The 21843-nt window shown below is 34.8% G+C and overlaps 1 protein-coding gene across 1 annotated transcript; it reads right to left on the bottom strand.

Annotated features, from left to right (window-relative positions):
- Positions 1-64: 64 nt before the first annotated feature.
- Positions 65-21267, bottom strand: LOC142221445 (uncharacterized). The gene is made up of 2 exons (XM_075291177.1): positions 20774-21267; positions 65-467 (listed from the first exon to the last, which is right to left on the bottom strand). The coding sequence occupies exons 1-2, from the start codon at positions 21064-21066 to the stop codon at positions 149-151; spliced, it is 612 nt and encodes a 203-aa protein (XP_075147292.1). The 5' UTR covers positions 21067-21267; the 3' UTR covers positions 65-148.
- Between the last annotated feature and the right edge of the window lie 576 nt (positions 21268-21843).

The raw sequence follows: 21843 nt of genomic DNA, 5'->3' as shown, positions 1-21843 counted from the left end.
CGTACAGATGTACAACTATTTTACAAATACTGAAAAACTAAAAAAAAAAAAAAAAACAAAATAATTGCTTACATATCTTTTTCGAGTATTATATTATATTTACAATTACTTCTGATGACTCTTTTCGCCAAATCTTACATCTAATATATCACTGTATACAACTATATTTGCAAGTCATTCCTAGCCATTCGTCACTACCGTCGCAGCAATCACAAACAAAATCATTTACCCGGCTACTCAAGACAAAAACATCACGACCTCTTCCGGTAATGTGACGCTTTTGAAACTTACAAAAGAATTTGCCGTTGCTACACGCACTTGTACTAGGTTCGTCACTTCCGTCACTTGGACAATCACAAAAATCGTCGTTTACACGTTCAAATGGTATCTCCAAACTTCCATCTAAGCACCGGAATTTTCCTTCAAAGTTTGGCTTGTAGGAGTCGTAATCGAAAAGTCGTATTCCTCTGAAAAGAAAAATTGAGAATTATGTATTGATGAAAACTAACTTTCCAAGTTTATTATCGAAAACAAAACAGCAAGACTATTTGTTATTTAAGATTTCCATTGGAATTAATTATAATAACAACGCATACAATAAATCAAAAGAACATTTAAAGAACTTAATTTATTGGAAGTTAGTGCAATAATGCAATATTATTTAATTATTTTAATTGTCTCACTTTATTAATCAGCAAGTTGGTCGACTGTTCATATACACATGTGAACAGACGAGGCCATGGTTTTTCTATTTTATGTTTTTTATTGAATATTTCGGAATTATTTATAAAGTAGACATATTTCGTGTATTTGAAATTAGTTTAGAATTCAGATAGGACTAAAAAATTACTTAAAACAAAGTAAATTCAAAAAAACGTCGTATTTTATGTGGACAGTAAAATAGGTGTTTATGGAAAAACATGAATATAATATAAGAATTTGAACATTAAAATTAATTTTTGAACTAAGCATCAAACTAGGTCGCTAATTTCCTGTATATTCACCGGGATTTTTAAGTACAGCTTCAATTCTCTTAGGCATGTATGACAATAACTTACGGCAAGTCTTTACCTGTATATTCCATACTTTTTGAGTCTTTACCTGTATATACCATACTTTTTGAATATTTCCCCATAATTATGTTTTGTAGCAGCAGGGAAGCTTAGAGAAATGTCTCTTGAGTTCGCCCCAAAGGTTTTCAATGAGATTGAGGTCGGTGGACTGACTTGGCCACTCAACAACGTTCGAATTCTGATCCCGAAACCATTCACTCACCAACTTTGATGAGTGTTTCGGGTAGTTATCCTGCTGATATCTCCAAACTAGTGAAATATTTTCCTCAGAGTAGGTTAGCATAACTGTCTCCAACATATTCTGTATTTATATAAGATGTATTTATATAAGATGTATCGGACCTAAGTTTTACAAATAATGTGTACAATTTAAGAAGAAATTCCAAAAAATTGTACGAAGATTTGCAAAGGCATTTTCTTTTATACACTCAATGAAATGTGAACCCAGTACGAAGGAAACTGTGGAAAATTTTAAATAAACTTTATTAAAAATCCCGCAATCACATCGATATAACAAAATAAGTAAATATTTTTCGACAAATTCAAAAAAAAAAAAAATATTAGACATAATTATTTTCCTTTTTACTTGTTAATGAAAATTTCGTAGTTTGAAGGAAAAATCTGTGGGAAATACGAATTTAGTAAATCTTTATAATAGATAACTTGTCCACGTTTTTTAGTTAATATTGCCAACATACACAAAAAATATTAAAGTCAAGGAAACTTTCTCATATTGGAGAAATTTTTACTAAAGCATAATAATTGTCATGACCTAAAATAGAGTTAAATTGGCTTTAGTGCCCTGGAACATGTATTCGGAGCGGAGCGAACTCTTTTTTGGCCGGAGCGGAGCGGGAGCGATATTTTTAAAACCCGGAGCGGAGCGAGTTCGGAGCGATTTCCAAAAGAAAAAACGGTCCGCTCCGAAAAACAAATACTACATTTAATCGAATGAGATGATAGTTTCTTTTTATTTCGTTTGCTCTAGTATAAATTGGGACGCTTACAAGAAGAATCTGAGAGAATACAAGCGAGAACTGAGAAAGGCTCAGCATAACTCTTGGAATGATTACTGCAGCAGTATTGAAAATACGTCCGAGGCTTCCAGACTACGGAAGGTATTAGCATCCACTAACTCCGCTCCAGGTTTCATTAAAACATCGGAGGGCAATTGGACAACGTCCGGTGAGGAGAAGCTGGAGGCACTATTGGACACACATTTTCCTGGAAATCAGACGGTCGAACCATGCCACAGGGGCTCAGCGGTCATTTCCTATCGAGGAAATTGTATCGGAATCTAGAATAAAGTGGGCGTTAAATAGCTTTGGGCCATACAAATCCCCCGGACCTGATAGAATTACTCCGGCGGAGTTACAAGCAGTGACTGAAACAATTATCCCCTGGTTGACGGTGATACACAAAGGATGTATCAACTTAGCATATATCTCAGGAAATTGGAGGGAAACAAAAGTCGTTTTCATACCTAAAGCGGGAAAAGCCTCTCACTCGAGAGCGAAGGATTTCCGATCAATCAGTTTATCTTCATTCCTACGACAGCATGCATACTCGAAGGACAGGTCTACTGAGACCGCATTACATGAACTAGTCAGCTTTATTGAAAGCTCACTCTGTGTCAAAGAATACACAATCGTGGCGTTCCTAGACATCGAAGGGGCGTTCAACAAAATCCATCCGAGCTCAATTTTAAATGGACTGACAAATCTGAATGTTGATCCAGGTATTCTTAGGCTGTTAGACGAACTTCTAACGAAGAGACTTATTTCAGCCACACTAGGACAAGCAAACGTACAAAGTATGCGAACAGAGGCACTCTCCAAGGAGGAGTTCTGTCACCTCTTCTTTGGAATGTTGCTATAAACAACCTTCTGGTTTCCCTAGAAAAAGAAAGGATAAAAGTGGTGGCATACGCAGATGATGTGGCGCTAGCAGTCAGGGGAAAATTCCCATCCCCAATCAGAGATATTATACAGAGAGCCCTCCGGATGACTGAGAAATGGGCGAAAGATAATGGTCTTGGGGTAAATCCTGCAAAGACAGAACTAGTCATGTACTGCAAAGATCGCAAAACTCCCACGGTTAGGCCCATTTCCTTAGGGGTTATTGAAATTCCTTTGGTGAGTGTGCAAAATACCTTGGCGTTATTTTGGACAGGAAGCTGAACTTTAAGCTTAATATTGAAAAAAGGGCGAGAAAAGCAGCGGTAGCTTTGTACTCGTGCAAAAAGGCAATAGGAAAAAAGTGGTGACTAAAACCCAAAATTGTGCATTGGCTATACACGGCAGTGGTTAGACCTATAATGCTGTATGGTGTTGTAGTCTGGTGGCCGGCACTTCACCAGCCGACAAGTTTAGACAAAGTTCAGCGTATGGCGTGCTTGTGTATGTTATCTCAGGCGCATTCAGCAAGACAGGAACAAATTCCCTTAATGTCATGCTGCATCTATTGCCTTTAGACATTTTGGCCAAACAGTCAGCTGCAACAACGGCTGTGCGATTGCGCGAGCTATCGCTGTGGTCGGAAAAAAGTTACGGTCACAGTTCGGTCCTCAAAACAATGCCATATGTGCCTAACGTAGTGGATTATACTTTGGCGACACCACTTTTCGACAAAAAGTTTGAAACTCTAATTGCCAACAGTGAGGCGTGGTGCACACAGGCCCCGGGGAATAAACGATATATAGATTTCTACACTGATGGCTCCAAATTGGATGGGCAAGTGGGTTTTGAAGTATTTTCTAAAGATCTGGAACTTCGAATAGCGAAAAGATTACCTAATCACTGTAGTGTTTTCAGGCTGAAATATTAGCAATAAGAGTGGTGGTGAATTGGCTGAGTAGTAATGTTCCAAAAAATGTTGGCATTAATATATATTCAGACAGTCAAACTGCAATAAAATCCTTGGAATCTGTGTTCCTTAACTCGAAAACGGCCATCGACTGCCGCAAATCTCTCAATGATATGGCTGAGTATACCCCTGGCTACCTGCAAGCTCATACTGCGTGAGAAGGCTTTAAAACTAGAAGTGCCCATATGTAATAGGTACTTTTAGTTAATGTGGTATCACAATGGACTGAATAGTCTAAGTGAGCCTGAATCTTAATCGGGCCGCCACTTTAACCTAACGTAGTATAAATTTTGCACAAAGAATACAATTGGTAGTGTGGAAATGAGGTCAAAGTTGGTTAAAATCGGCTCAAATTTAGATATAGCTCCCATATATATCATTCGCCCGATATCCACTTAGTTGTACTCCCATTTACTTGAAGTTTTGTACAGGGAGTAGAACTAATATTTAAATTTGATTGACATCGGTTCAGATATATATATATCGCTCCCATATATATCTTTCTCCCGATTTTGATTCATATGACCAGGAAACCAAAGTTTCACTCTCTAATTTCAGGCAAATTGGATAAAAACTTCGGTTTCAGTAAGCCTAAGACCCCAAATCGGGGAATCGGTTTATAAAAAGCTGGACCGATATATCCCATCTTCGAACTTAGCCTGCGTGCAGACAAAAGACGAATCTGTGTCAAATTTCAGGACGATAACGCTATTATTGAAGGCTGTAGCGTGATGATTAAAAACATTTATAGTTTATATAGTCGAAAATCGATACTTCGATATGTTACAAACGGAATAGCAAACTTATTATACTCTGATGAAAAGTGGAAGTGGTCCCAATAAACACAAACGTTTGAAAAATGCTAAATTTCAACAATTTTTCAAACATTTTTTCAAAGGATTAGGGTAATATTCAAGTTGAGAAATTGTTGAGAAAATCACGTTCTCAGCCAAAAACAGACATTACCCTCAACAGTGAAATTCAACACATTAGCAATAATATCTCAAGTGTTATCCTCAAATTGAAATGCATCGCTACTCAATAATTTGTCAAACAATTTTCGATGCGAGTCAAATTCAAAATTAACATCGTTGCAAACACTTTTCAACCTAAATTTGTATGAATGATATCCCCACTTCAAATTGAAAGTCAAAGCCAAAATTCTATGAATTTTGTATAATTTATTCATTTTCATCAAAATAAAATATATAATCATACACTACACTACAATACCAATTGATAAATAATAATCTTATTAAACATATCAACAAATAAGAACAAAAAAAAACAAACAACAAAACTTTAAATATCTTAAACATTATTAGTAAACACTTTTGCATTGATAATTCGATTTCCTTCCTTTTGGTTCCTTCCTTTTATTAACATGCGGGCAATTTGAAATTAGGAACGTACTGGACCGCGTGTTAGAATTGATTTCCAGCAGAAGGAATTCACAAAATATCAATTTTAAACTGATAATAGTATATGAATTAAACTGACGATGTGATGCACATTTTCATCCAGAAGTTGTTGATTTCAACAATTTGTTGTTTTTAACAATTTTAATTGGTTGCACTTGTAATGTTTCTGGAAACTTTTTCTTGTCGATAAGCCACTCATTTTTCATTGGTCAGCTTCTTATTGTTTGCAAGAATGTAGCATCCAAAAATTTTAGTTTTCTGCAAAGAGATTTAAATTTAGTGACTTCTTTAAAGTGTTGATTTAATTTTTCATATTGACGTACCAATTATTATAAGCTATTTGAAGCAGTTCCAGTTAATTGTTCACCATTTTTTCATTGGTCAGCTTTTTAATGTTTTCAAGAACATATAATCCATAATTTTAGGTTTCTGCAAAGAGATATACTTTTAGTGACTTCCTTAAAGTTTTATTTCATTTTTCATTTTCACTTACCTATTTTTTATAAACTATTTGGTTATTTGTCTAAAATTTTCCATTTTTTTATTTCTTGCAATTGACCACGAACTTCGTTGCACAAATAAGTATTGAAAACCACATGGTTTTTTCGTTGCATTTTAGGGTAGTGTTTTGTCAAAGTTTTCTCATATTATCTTCAACACCTTTTCAAAGATTTCGTCAACATTTTGGCAAATTGGAAGTAATTCGCAAAACAATTTGAAGATGTATTGCAGATGAGCTATTTCAAGTCAAGTTGAATTTATGTTGAAAATTATATTTACCCTCAAACTGAAAAGTTGATGCATTTGAAAAACGCTCATCCTGTGTTTATGGGGGTAGAATAAAACAACCAATGCGTACGAGTTTGAAAAGAAGAAATAATCATTTAACTAAAAATTTCTCTACCATATACAAAATATAGAAAAACAAAGACTATTAGACGGGTAGTAAACAAGTATAAATATTACAAGTTCATATTCAACACTTCCCCTGAAATTGTAATATAATTCGGAAAAAAAATATTTAAAATTAAAAGTAAAATTAATTTAAAACTAATAGTTATTTTAAGCCAAATTTATGCGTGAATATTTTCAGTTTGTTCAAAACAACACTTTTGGTAAACATATCAGCTATCATCTCATTTGTAGATAAGCAACGAAGTACAATCAAATTATCTGACTACCGTTCACGAATACATTTAACTTTTACATCTACGAGGGCAGTTCGGAAACTTCTTAGCCTAGCACAAAAAGCGCGGTATAAACAGAAAAGTGTTTTGGAAACTTCCATATCTGTTATGAACACATGTTAAATTTTGTTTCGATCTGGCAACTCCTTCATATAGAAACATGTGTTCAAAAAAGACGCATCCGCAATTTTTTTACAATGGAAAAATTAGAAATGCGTGCTGTCATTAAATATTTACATAAAAAAGGTTTATCGGGACAAGAAATTCATAATGATATGGTGAATGTGTTAAGTGAAAGTGCTCCTTCGTATGCAACTGTAAAAAATTGGGTTGCTGAATTTAAACGTACGACCACGTTTAAACAAGCATTGAAGATGAACCACGTAGTGCACGTCCAAAAACGGCAATAACAACAGAAATTGTAGCCAAAGTGCATGATATGGTATTAAATGATCGACGAATAAAAGTGCGTGAAATTGCTAATATCATGGGCATCTCAAATGATCGAGTCCATTTAATTTTGCATGAAGAACTACAGATGAAAAGCTTTCTGCAAAATGGGTGCCGCATTTGTTAACAGTCGATCAAAAACGCATAAGAATGAACATTTCTCAAGCTTGTTTGGATCGTTTTAAGCGAAATAAAATGGATTTTAAGCGTTGTTTCATAACTGTTGATGAGACAAGGATCCACCACTATACTCCAGAGACAAAAGAACAATCCAAACAATGGACTGAAGCTGGAGGAAGCGCCCCAAAGAAGGCAAGAACAATTCAACCGGCTGGTAAGGTTATGGCAACGGTTTTTTGGGACTTCAAAGGTATTTTATTGATTGACTATCTGCAAAAGGGTAAAACAATAAATTCAGAGTACTATTGCAAACTTTTGGATCAATTAAATGTACAAATTCGAGAAAAACGTCCTGGCTTACAACACAAAAAAATAATTTTTCATCAAGACAACGCATCAGCGCACAAGAGTGTTTTAACAATGGCTAAAATCAAAGAATTAAAGTACGAGTTGCTTGATCACACACCTTATTCTCCTGATTTAGCTCCCAGTGACTTTTACTTGTTCCCAAATCTAAAAAAATTCCTTGCTGGCAAGCGTTTTACCTCAAATGAAGATGCAATTACAGTTGTAAACCACTATTTTGAAGACATTGAGGAAAACTATTTTAATCAAGGAATATAATTGCTAGAAAAGCGTTGGACTAAGTGTATTGAAGTTTCAGGAGATTATATTGAAAAATAAAAATATTTTTGAAAAACTGACTATTCTCTTTCTTTGATAGGCTAAGAAGTTTCCGAACCGCCCTCGTATATGCTTTGTACGTGATTAATATGCATTATTATATGCAACATGAATTGCGCTTTTGTTGTCACAGTGTAAAATAATTGACTTCTTCGAATTTGGGTCTAATTCATTTTGCAACCGCTGAAACCACAACGTGTCTTGAATAGCTGCAACCATGGACATAAACTCTGCCTCGGTGGACGATAGAGCTACAGTTTTTGACGTTTTGTTGCCCACGAAATTGCTGCATTTTGAAATGTGAAAATGTACCCAGTTGTTGATCGCCTCTCATCTATATCACTTGCCCGCATCCGCATCACAATACCCAACCAGCTCATGATTTTTATTAGAGTAAACAAGCCCTTTATCAAAAGTACCCTTAAGATAACGCATTACTCTCTTAACTGCTTCCCAATGAGCTTTACCTGGGTTATTGCAATATCTGCTCAAACATTGACAATATAACAAATATCTGGACGTGTAACATTCACAGCAAAAAGTAAATAGCCTATTGCCTCCATGTATGGATCATCCTGCATCAGCGTTGCCACTACGAAATTTTATTTTGAACCAAAATTTTTCCAAAATCGGACCAAAATTCCCTCCAGCGGACCAATTTCGAAGAAAAATGCGTTAAAAAATAATTTATTGTTGTACATAGTGCTTTTATTAAAAAAGTTAAATACTTTTCAATTTGAAAAAATAGACTTTTTGAAAAGGTCGAAGTCAATATTAGTTGACATCAACACAAAATTTTCATTCGATTTTCTGTGATTGAAATGGTATCTAATCCCACACTGAAAAAAAGCATTCACGGCTCCAAAGATTTTGTCTTTACGCTCATGATTTTGGGATTGATTCCGAGCCAAAGAAGCAGAGAATAGAATACAAGTGAAAACTATTTTATGTTTCAAGTAAAAAACGACTTTAAGATAATGTGTTAAAAAACACCTCATATTTTTAAAAGCTTTTAGTTTTAAAGTCAAGATGCAAAACGTCAACAATGTTTAATTAATTTTGAATATTTTTTCAGGAGTATTAAAGCCATTTTGACTTTAGTAAAACGAAATTTTTCATGTTAGGATACCTAATTTTATGTCGAATCACTTAACTATAAGGACAAACCGACTTCATTGAAAAGTTTATAGACTTTTGGATAAGGAAAAAACTTTATTTCAGAGAAATACGTCTTCTATGCTAAGCAAAATTCGCATTCGTATTTTAAGCACATGAAATCTTTGGCAATATTTTTATATTTATTATTGAATATGTGATAGATTTTTAAATACTAGAAAAAATTTATAAATTTGACCAAATTTATGAAAATGGACCAAAATGGGCCAAATTCCGTTTGGTCCGACCATCGGACCAATTTTAAAAATTAGAAATCTTTTGGACCAATTTTGGTCAAATCGAACCAAAACGGCAACGCTGTCCTGCATGTACTCTGTTTCTTTATTGGTTTTCGGACAAAACTCTTTAGATAATTTCTGATTGCAATCAACAGGTGCACTTATTGGATTACAATCATCCATTCCAAAACGTTTAAGGAAGTTCCTTATATATTGCGATTGGTCCAGTTTAATTGAATTTTCGAATCTTGTGATTTGAATTCCCAATACTGTATTCAGTGTTGCCAGGTTAGGGGTTTCCCCCCAAATTTAGGGGGTTTTTTCACGTTTAGGGGGATTTTTAGGGGTAAAATTTATTTGGGGGGATTTTTGGGGGTAAAAAATTATTTCAGACCTTATAAAGTGGAGCAATTCTCAAGCAAATTCGGAACAATTCTAGCATGAGTTATGAGAAAAAAGATGCGGAAAGTCAACAAGAAGATCCTAAATGCAAACGAGTATCCAATAGCATTATTTTCGTTATCTTTTTTAAACTCTTCTGTTGAAAGGGCATGTTTAATATTTGACAAAATTAAAAACAATCGTGTTTTAACTTAGCAGCTGAAATCTTTTTAAGAGTAAGCCCGCTTTTTAAATTGATATACATATTGTATTATTACATCCATAAAAAAATAATTTCCTCAGGGATGAAATTTTAATCAAACGAAAATCTCTTTTGTTTTAACGTATTTTCTTAAATAGCAAATTTTAATTTTAATTTACTTCAAAAGAAAACAAATTTTAGCATCAAAAGAAAACTTTTTCTAAAATTTCGTTTCTCAGGAAAGAACTCTTCTTTCAGGATATATATTTGTGTTAAATTTAATTTTTAAAGTGTATCACTACAGGATTTTTTTCACGTAATTTTGGGACCATTTTTTGTACTTTTATACTCTGAAATTTTTTGGGGGTTTTTGAAAAAAGCTTAGACCAATTTAGGGGTTTTTTTCTCAAGATTTGGGGGGAAGAATCAAAAAATCATCAAAAATCACCATTTCCAACTCTTACATTTTAAAGTGTTTGGTTAAAGATTTCTTGATATTTTCAATTGATTTTGCCTTATTCGACAAAATAAGAACATCGTCCACATAAATGGCAATGTAGGTAATTTCATCATTTAATACACGATAATATATGCATTGATCGACATCACTTCTTGTAAGAGCCATGTTCAACAGAATTTCATTCAATATTTCATTCCAGACTCGACTTACTTGTTTAAGCCCATATATCGACTTTTGAATCTTACAAACTCTGCCTGAACCATCGTTCATACCTTCCGGCTGCTCCATATATATCTCATTTTTCAGATTACCATACAAAAAGCAGGACGGTGCCACTTGCCACACAGCTAACGAAACAATGGCTCTTTTGCGCAACAAATTCAATGGCCGTGTTATCTCACGTAATGGCGATGTCAATTGGCCGCCAAGATCATGTGATTTGACACCGTTGGACTTTTTTCTTTGGGGTTATTTGAAAGAAAAGGTGTACGTCGATAAGCCAGCAACAATTCAAGAGCTAAAGGATGAGATAATTCGGCACATTAACGGCATAGAACCTCCATTATGCCTCAGCGTCATCGAAAATTTGGACCATCGGATGAAGGTGTGCCACCGAGGTCGCGGCGCCCATTTGATATTTTGTTCCATACATAATTGAGTAATACCAATATACCATAATAAAATAAAATTACAATAATTTCCTAAATAGTTTGTGTTTTATTCAAAATCAACATCGACCCTTGAAATTTTAACCACCCTTTAAATACCCACTTTCCAAGTCGTGTTTTCAATAAGTGAACTCAATTCAACATCCATTGCTAGCTTCCATTAATCGGCAAACTGTCATTTACATTCGGGTTCTATCATTAATGTTATTTCGGCTAACGCTAATTCATTTACATCGTTGTCTTGTTGAGATTTCACGCCGTTTTCCACGACTTTCCAGCATTTCTTAATCATCAAACAGGATTTTGCATGAAGTCTCCATATACCAAAATTCTCTCTTACTCGAAGTTTTTCGAATGGGAAACTTATTGAATTTGACGTCATTTCTGCTATGATGATTTTGGTTTGATTTTTGCGTTTTTAAACCTCGAAATTACAAAAACAGGACTAAAGGCCCATAACCTGATGAAAAGTGGAAGTGGTAGAATAAAACAACCAATGCGTACGAGTTTGAAAAGAAGGAATAATTATTAAAAAAAAAATTCTCTACGTATCATATACACAATACAGAAAAACAAAGACTACTAGACGAGTAGTAAACAAGTATAAATATTACAAGTTCATATTCAACATACCCCATTTACCATTCTATGATTGTGGGTATAAAAAATAATTTTCTCTATGAAGGAGCGGAGCGAAATTTTGTTTTCCCGGAGCGGAGAGATTTTTTTTCTCCGGAGCGAAGCGAAAAAAATGGACCACTCCGGATCCCTGCCCTCGAAGGTTTACTTTTTTAAGTGTTTAGTTTTCCCTAAAGAAGGGTATTAAGTTCGTATTTAGCAGCTAAAATAAAAAAATAATAAGTAAAAACAGATAAATCATATGTATTTGGCACATTTTATTATAACTTGAAAGGGAAACGATGTATCAATTCCAAAATTTGGATTCTTGTATATTAATCACCCTTATTCCTGAAGTCGTCCTCTCTCTTGCCGTCGCTTTTTGTCGTCTGTTGCTTTTAAGTCGTCTCGTCATTCATTTCGTATTCCTGTAGAGTGGCGACGATCTTTTTGTACCAATTACAATACCCGGTTATAAAAGGCCGATTTCATTAGATTCAATTCAATTCATTTATTCATCTAGCTTTTCATTCTATATACATATATACATAAAAACATAATTGTATGAGATTTATCTTAAAGATAGTACAGCATATTAATCTTATGGCTAGTCAAGTTATATCAGTTGTAACAATTTATATTACTTTAAATTAAGTACAAGGCAAAAATAGGAAAAACTTTACAAGTAGTAGAAAAGGACAAATATTAGTTGAAAAGGCGTAAGTCTGTGATGGACTATTTATAGAAATAGTATATCACAAAGATCGGGTATTTCAATTTGATAATTTCTTGATCGGTAATAATTATTTACTATATTAAGTTGGTGCATTCACTCATTATGCGATAAGGGGAAATTGACGTCTAGGGATCCCCTTCTGTGAATTATTAAACGGAAAGATAGCGGCTTGTGTTTTAGTGTGATTAATTTTTACCTTCCATTTTGAGAAATACTCTGTACATAATTTTTGGTTGAGCAGGTTTTGTATCATTAAATATGTTAAAACAACACAAATTGTTAAGTTCAACAAAACATCAATAATATACTAAAAAAGCATACCATTCGTACATTTCGAAATGTTAATTTATAACCACAGTGAGAAAAGACTAGAATGCAATTCTATAATTTGTTGTAGGGTTTCCATTCTTAGTCGTTCACTTTATTTGCAACGGCTAAATTTCTTGCTAAAATATCAGAACCAGTACCCACTTTTGTATTCACACAGTTTAAAAATTTTAAAACCATTTTCGTCACTTTTAGACATAAAGTCAAAATATCTGTCTTGCCTTCATGTTGAAACGGATTTGAGGCGAATTATCATTATTATCAGTAAAAATATTAAAAATCTAGCTAATGAAAAGAACAATTGCCAAATTTCCCACTAAAGGTGGTTATTACGTTTGAGTTTAGCCGCTAAAATCGTCATTTTTTCACGATTACTTTTCTTTAATAATCCATTTTAATGAATACAAACTTTGTGAAAATTTGCTTTGGGATATTCCCCATCAAGTTATAATGAAATCTGCAACAAATATGTATAGTTTGATGACTTTTTTTCTGATTTAGTTTTCACTTTAGAGAAAATTAGCGGCTAAACTCGAACTTAATACTCATCTTAAGGCCGGTACTATGTTCATTCTTGCGAAAAATTTTTATGGAAACTATTATTTCGCACATAGAAAGCGGCGTTTTTTTAGGTAGCTTGGAGCGCTATTTTACAGGGAGCGATATTGGATTAAGTTGGTGGTTGTTGCTTGTTTTTACAAAATAACATTTTATTTTTCCTTGGGCAATTGATCTGCTATTCCTTTGATCCTTTGTATAGTTTCGGAACAAAAATATGGTCCGTGTTTGATTTATAAACCCGCACAAATAGTTTTTAATAAATAAATTATTTCTTAATTCACATTGCAAATGGCGCCGTGCTATAAACGTCAGTTTTTCAACACGAAAAAACAAAGTATCACAAATGGAAAAAATTTCGCAAATTTTTCGCATTTTTTGGTTTTGTATGGAGTTTCAACGCGAAAACCGAACAGAGTACCGGCCTTTAATTGATAAACTCTTTTTGTATTAATATTCATACTACGTTCGCACTTTCAAAATCCGCTTTACTGCCTTGTACAACTGTGGTTTTAGTACTAAAAATGCGCTTTTTGCAACCCTGCCCCAATTTTCCTTGTAGATGGATGTGTGTATGCGTGTGCACATACGGGTTTGTGTGTGTATTGACATATTTACAAACAGCCGCTAAATCCTCAAATCAACGAAATCTCGTTAATTTGCCAGTCCGAACACTTGAGATTTGTAAAGATTTGAGTTCTAAATAGCGAGATTTCGTGCCTAGTGCGAACGTAGTATAACATTGTTATTTTTAATTATTTAATAAATGATTGTTAATCATATTTGTAGCTTTTGTTAGTGTTTATTTCTGTTTGTTTGGGTAAACAAAATTTGTTTTAGGGGGGCGCAACGAAATTGATACATATTTTGGGGGCGCGAAGCAAATTGGGTTGGGAAGCTCTGGTTTATATGTATCCTATAAGACCGATTTTTAAGGAAATCATGGGTGATCTTGCAGAGGCACGTAGGGAAACTAAAATTCATAAGTTTGTAAATCATCCCTTGATGCCAAATGGTATCAAACGCCTTTTCGATATCTAGCATAATTATACCAGTGGACTTCAAATTGCGCTTGTTTGCCAGAATCATATTCTTTATACGACATACCTGGTGGATTGTACTATGGCCCGCCTTGAAACCGAATAGCTCATCAGCAACAATATTACGTGAATTAACAAAGTCGTTCAATCGTGAGTGTATAATTTTTTCATAAATCTTCCCAATGGAATGGAAAAGGCTGATAGGTCGGAAGCTGTTAGGGTCCTTCAACGCCTTGTTAGGCTTGTGTATAACTATGATCTTAGCTACTTTAAACGAGCTCGGGAAATAGTTCAACCGTATGCAACTATTGAAAATGTGTAAAAGGTTCGTCTTAGCCCCCTCTGATAGGTGTTTGAGTAATATATTGGGCACGTTATCAAGTCCGAGTGATTTAGTAACCTTCAATCTTCCCAAAATGCCAAAGTTCTTCCCTCGAGATTTCAGTAACATCCTCTTCACAAGGAGGTTGAGTTCAAGGACTTCGCGGACTATGGTTCGTTCGGATGGGTGGTGAAAATTCCCCGTGAGATCATGAGACTTGGCAAAGGTATCAGCCAGGGTTTCTGCCTTTTCCTGGTCTGAGACCAGTTTTCTATCTCCCACCTGCAATGGAGCAATCTTGTTAGAGCCGTTACCCCTTAAGCCTCTGCTAATTCTCCAAAAACTTTTATCACCCGGTTTCATTCTGGAAAGAAAGTTAGACCAGACACTATTTCTATCCTCACTTATTCTGTCCTCGATCTTCCTGTTCAATAACTTACAGCACAGTTTATACAAATTATTTTCGGTTCCGTGTTCTTTGCTGTTTCCTTTTAAATTTATTCCTGGCTCCTATTAATTTCGCAATATCCCTGTGAATTTTATTATGACCCCCCGTGCGCAATAGCGGGGGTTGTAGCAATTCTTGCTTTCATAATGCAGTCCGTAAAACGCGTCAATGCATCGTCTGTCTTCCCCTTTGTGTCGAAACTGGATTCAGTACCTACAGTCAGATTATTATCGACCTGGTGTCTATAAATTGTCCAATTACATCTAGAATAGTCAAGTCTGGTAGTGTTCACAACATCATGAGTCTGACACGCTACTGTATACATTATTCGACGGCGTTCGAACGGAAAAACATAGCCTAAAGTTTCGAGGTCGATATTGAAAGAAGAATTGCTGAAGAGAAGGTCGATCGTCGATGGGTTTCGATGATCCTGATGAGGATATAAGGTTAGGCTGTTGGGGCCATAAATAAAGAAATTTCTGCCTTGGGACATTCGATACAAAACTGAGCCGGCAGAATCGACTTGGGAACAATTCCAAGAAGGATGTTTCGGGTTCAGATCACCAACCAGCATCATCTGGTGTTAGTGCAGATGATATATCAGCAAAATGTGGACTGTATCTGAGAGAACAAGCTGTAGTTATCTTAATTTTCCGAATGTTTAAATAAATTTCAACAGACAAATTCTCGATGCAATGAGTATTTGTTAAGGGAAGTAAGCAATGTCTGATAGACCTATGGATCAAAAGAGCAACACCGCCACCTCTAGAAGAGGTTCGATCATTACGATAAATAACAAAATTTCTAAAATAGGTTTTATGTTTATCGGCTAAAAGTTTCATTAAGTGAGGCAATATGAGCCTTTTGATCTTCTAACAGATATTCAAATTGTTTCAAAAGAGAGTAGTTTGAAATTGCATTCGAATTAAAATGAATTATTTTTAAATGCCCAAATTACTTGAGGTCATAAGCATACTTAACAAGGGACATAACTACATACATTTGTTGAGCTTTGGTTTTGCAAATATTGGTTTCCTCCAGAGCATTCGTAAATATATCAAATAATTCATCTATGTTGAACAGGTTGTTGTTGTCGCAGCGGTTTTTAAGCTGGCCAGCATAAGAGACATTATCATGTGGAGAAGTTGCGTTTGTATTTTGCCCTGTTGATAGTTGAAACTGTGGATGCGGCTGGGATATTTGCCGAGTGTTGATGGAGACGTTACGAGAACCCCCGTCTCTCTTTGGTTGTTTATTTGTTGCTCTAGCTCTTATCTCTAGATAGTGAGCACGCAGTGGGCAATTTACATCATTGGCTGAATGATCGGTACGCTCTTTTCCAAATTTCTTGCAGTTGAAGCAAGAGAAAACAGCAAGTCTCTTATCATTTTTCTTGAAAGTACAGTCACCTGTGTGATGGTTGTTTGCACAAATCATACATGCTGGATTCCTAAAACAATGCTCACACCCGTGCCCGAACATCAAGCAGTTCCAGCATTTTGTGGGGTTATTGCTTTTTCTTGGTTTCGGTTTTTTCCATGAAACAATAATATTTTTGATTGACTTGACTTCCTTAAGGTGAGAAGGAGAAAAGTGTTTTCGTACAAACTGTACTTTGTATACTGGACCCTTTGGGGAACTGTACTTTGTGGTTACTTCTATAACATTAGTGGGAGATATATTGTAGCTTTTTAAATCTTTGATGACGTCGTTTGGATCCATCTTATGAAGACGGTGCACTCCTACAAAGCGATTTCCCTTCGCTTTGTAGGAGTGAAAATCAATTTTTGATTCAGTAAGAGCTTTTTACAGAACTCATATTTTTCATATGTGGAAGGAAAAAATTTAGTACCAATTGAAGTGCGTTTGTATGAACATTCATCACCCAGAATATGTTGAATCTCAGCAAGCGGTATTGCACTATCCGCAACTAGCGGGATGGGTTTGGGATTAGGGGCCTCTGATGTAGATTGAGGTTCACGGGGTACCTCCATGTCTTCTAAATCAGCAAGAATGATTGATTACTACCTGAAGACGATGGACGACTAGAAGAAATGGAACCGCCGAAACGATGGAAGGTTTAGCCTTTTTGAAGGGTCCCGATTTGCTCCTTCGTTGAGGAAGAGATTGGGCCACGGGCCCATATTTAGTAATTTTTATTTCTTTGGTGACTGTTTATCGGTCCAGTTATAGTTCAATGACGAGCATAAGTAGAAATGTATTTTTTAAGGTCTTTATGCACGTAAACACGTGGACGTAACATTTCGACTGCACACTTGAGTGCTTGGGGAGAACTGCCGATATCATTAGAAAACAATGAGCTGATTTTAATTTTTTCGGTTTAAAATATTTTTATTTCTGACGCAATTTGATGCGGGAAAAATTTGGATATATATTCAAGGATAGTAAAAGCTTCCAAAACTATAAAAATGGAGATAACGCTGAGATCAATCACCCTTATTCCTCGCCGTCGCTTTCTGTCGTCTGTCGCTTTCTGTCGTCTTGTGATTCATTTGTTATTCCTGTAGAGTGGCGACGGCGACGACGACGATTACTTTTTGTACCAATTACAATACTCGGTTATAAAAGGCCAACATCATTAGAAAACACTCAGCCGATGAATTAAAATGCTGTTTGTTTGTAATACAAATTTGACTTGGAAAATCAAAATAAATGATAAATTTCAGGAAATGATTTACATTATCTAAGTTTGGTGCTAAATAAAATACATTGGCCTTGAAGGATTTCTATTAAAATGGAATTTAAAATCAACACCTTTACTTTAATTATGCAGTTTTCTTTTCTATGATTTAAATGTGATGACCATAACTACTTATAAAGATCTTTGTCAATTTAGTATAAATAGCGCAATAGATTTGAGATCGTTGTCAGCTCAGGACTCCTTTATATAGAACATGAATTGCTCAAAGAGTGCAAGCTGGAATAAATACTTTAATACTTTGTCTCTAAAGGCCAAAGGCATTGAACTACAAACCATTTGTTCCAACCGGTTTTAAATCTTGGAGTCAGTATAGATCATCTAATGGCTGATCTCTTGTACCTTTTTTCCATTTTTTTGTAATTGTTAATCACTTTACCTCTTACCAATTTCCACTTTTTTAATTTTTTTTTTTTCAATTGTTCGATTAATAAAGTCTAAAAAACTTAATCAAAACTTAATTAATCACTAAACTCGTCGCTGGTAAATTTAACGGCGACAAAAATCGACGATATTGGCAACAAAAAGCGACACCAGGAATACCGATTTTCGTCGATAGCAGATTACGAATACCAATTAGTGGGGACAGGCGAAAAGCGACGGCGAGGGCGACTTCAGGAATAAGGTTGAATATTTCTATGAAATATTAAGGAAAAATACCCATAAACAAATTATTATTTTCGCCCGATACAGCTAACTTAATACCGCCTTAATGCTTAAGCATGAAATATACATATAAATTCATCCGTTTTTAATATTTTTCACAGATTTTCCATTACTTCCCGTCTATAGGTTGCTATTATCACCCGATTTTTTTAAATGTTTAGTATTTTTTGATTTTGAAAGATGCTTCGATAGTATATTTCAGTCCGTGGTTCAAATGAAGACATCATATCAACTTTATTTTTTGAACATATTAGCCTGGTGATCTTTGAGCTACATAAAGAGAAATTTAATGCATTCACATATCTGGATCTTATTTCGACTCACAAATCCACGTATATTAGATTTTAAACTTTTTCAAAAAAAAATATTTTGTAGCGACTTACTTAGGAATAACCTCCTGAACCGATTTTGACAAAATTTGGCATGCGTAGTTATGTCATTTCTACTATCGCTGCAAAATTTCATGTAAATCGGAGTAAAAGTTTATCTTCTGTGGTTATAAGAGCGAAAGATATAAATGGGAGCTAGGTTAGGTGTAGTGGCAGCCCGATATTTCAGGCTCACTTAAACTATTCAGTCCATTTTGATACCACAGTGGTGAACTTCTCTCTTATCACTGAGTGCTGACCGATTCTATGTTAAGCTCAATGACGAGGGACCTCTTTTTTATAGCCGAGTCCGAGCGGAATTCCACATTGCAGCGAAACCACTTAGAGAAGCTTTGAAACACTCCGAAATATCATCAGCATTACTGAGGTGGGATAATCCTTCGCATAAAAACTTTTTGATGTTTGGTCGAAACTGGGTTTGAAACCCACGACCCTGTGTATGCAAGGCGGCCATGCTAACCATTGCACCACGATGGGTCCCAAAATGGCTGATATTTTGTGTAATATAACTAAATCACATTTGTATTTTTGTCAGGAGAAACCTTATGTCGAATATTTGCTACTGTATTGATTTCCGGTACGACTGGGGAGAATATGCATAGGCTGAAAAGGATATTCAATATGGTAGTACGTTTTGTGTTCAGTTTGGGTCGATTTGACCACGTTTCGGAACAAGCTATTGAATTCCTTGGGATGCCTTTTGCACTGTACGTTCAATTGCGGAACCTGATATTCTTTTATAGGGCCATCCAATGTGGATCTAGGTTGCTTTTTCTTGATAAGGTGTTTTTCTCCAGATCGACACGCAATCCACACAGATGATGTTGCCTCGTATATCGCATTCTATATGTGAACGTTCCTTCATTGTCCGCGTTGCTCGTATATGGAATATGGAATAGACTACCTTTAAACCTTCGCAGTTTCAATTTTCCTATTAATACTTTTAGAGCTAGGTTTTTGGAGTTTTCTTTACCACGAATATAATCATTGTTAACGCATTATCAACGTGTGTTCCATAACTCTAAATACACATTTGCAAGTCCTTTGGCTGGGGAGCCATTTTTCAACGCTTAGTAGGAGATATCTACTATATCTTAATATATATTTAACATTTAGTATACTTACTATTTATAAATATTTTTTATTATTATTTCTATTTACTACACCATTGTCTTAAAGATTTTATCTAGTTTTTTTTTTATATATACCATTGTTGAAGTTTATATTTTATTACAATTTTGTGTGATGCAGGATTTTAGGTCTATTTATTGACTTTTGTATCACTTTGTACGATAATAAATGAAATGAATTCTATTTTAGAGGGTACCAAAATGAACGTGTAAAAATTATCTTATTTATATTTATGAGTAAATCTCTCTATAAAGGCCCCATCATAATATGAGCAGATGCATTTCTAAAAACAAAAAATTGTAATCAAATAATTCGGCTTCAAGGAATTCATTTGCTATTGCAAATATTTCATAAATAGCACCGAGGATATTAATTACTCTAGAATAAATATGCAATATAAAAATAATACGGATGTGATAAACCAGTCTTTTTCCATTAAATACATACAATAAATAATTTATAGCTATGTTGAATATTTTAAATGTAAGTTGTTTCAAGAAATTTGTCTGAAACATGGAAGCATTGTACAATAATAGCAGTGAAGAAAAAAATGGCAAAACAAACAAATGTGAATTGTGGCCTATAGCGTAATGGTCTACCGAAATTAAATTTTAAGTGCCGAGTTTTTCCAAAACTAATTTTGTAAAGAGCCTTCCATTATCAATTACCAACACATTATCGCATAACTTCTTTTAATTTATTTCGGTTATTCGACCAGTGGTTAGGCATATAATCCGTATAATCTAGTAGGAATCGAAAAAGTATATTAGATTTGTGGAGACTACCTACACCACAAAGGAATTTTCCCCAATCGTGTTTTCTTAATTTTTTTCCTATTAATATTAACACATTTACGATAAAATAACAAAATACATCGTTTTATACTGAATTAAGACGGTAATTAAAAAACCAACCTTATGATCCTAATGGCGTTATACGAAGAAATATCAGAACCGCGTTCAACGTCATCGTCGGAATCGTTGTCCTTTTGTTTTTGGCCTAGTGATGCTTGAATTTGTTTATGTTTCTTTCGCAAATCTTCCAATGTGGCTTCTAAAGTCCATGGTGGTAAGTCGTTTATTGTAGCCGCTTGGTATATGAAAAATATTATGCCGAAAATAAATATGCATAGAAAAAACATTTTAGATTTTTGTTTGTAAAATGGAATATAGTATATGTTTTCACGCTTAACCCATGTTTTTTTCATTTTATTATATCCCACTCTTTTTTGGGTTTAATCAAAATAGTACTCAGATCCAAACTTAAAATGGGTTTTGTTTTTGTTATTCACTCGTCAACGATACCACCAGCGAGAACTTTTGTTTACAATTAACTCTTCTTCTTCCTTTGGTTAGTAAACATTGATACCAAAGCAAATATTAGTTATGCGCTTTATACGCTTTACAGACTATCAGTTATTCCGAACGGAATGTCGGTGTTTGTAAAGAATCTTACAATGTGTCGCATCGATACGACTTGTCGGAGATGACTAAATACTCGGTAAATGTGTTATCGATCCCATAAACATGCAGCAGTATCGATTATGCCTTCGGACTTAACTTATCATGTGCACAATATATGGGATATGTTCGACACGAGAATTGTCATCCGGAATAACAGATAGTCTGTAAAGCGCATTATGCGCCGCCCAGGCTATAAGTGTATCCGGACGATAGTACTGATGTTAAACATATCCCAGATATTGGTCACACTATAAGTTATGTGGGAATCGATACCGCAGCGTGTTAATAGGAACGATAACACATGTTTCCATTATTTAGTCATCCCAGACAATTCGTAGCGATTGGCCACACTGTACAAATTTACAAACACAGACATTCCGCCCGGAAAAACGTATAATCTGGACGGCGCATTACTGTCACCGCATTTAAGCCCATTTATCCGACCGCTTCCCAATAAACACAAACGTTTGAAAAATGTTAAATTTCAACAATTTTTCAAACATTTTTCAAAGGATAATGTA

Source organism: Haematobia irritans, chromosome 1 (genome assembly GCF_050003625.1).
Source record: "Haematobia irritans isolate KBUSLIRL chromosome 1, ASM5000362v1, whole genome shotgun sequence".
Classification (NCBI taxonomy): Eukaryota; Metazoa; Arthropoda; class Insecta; order Diptera; family Muscidae; genus Haematobia; species Haematobia irritans.
Note: the sequence above shows the minus strand (reverse complement) of the source record. Positions and strands in the feature narration are given on the sequence as shown.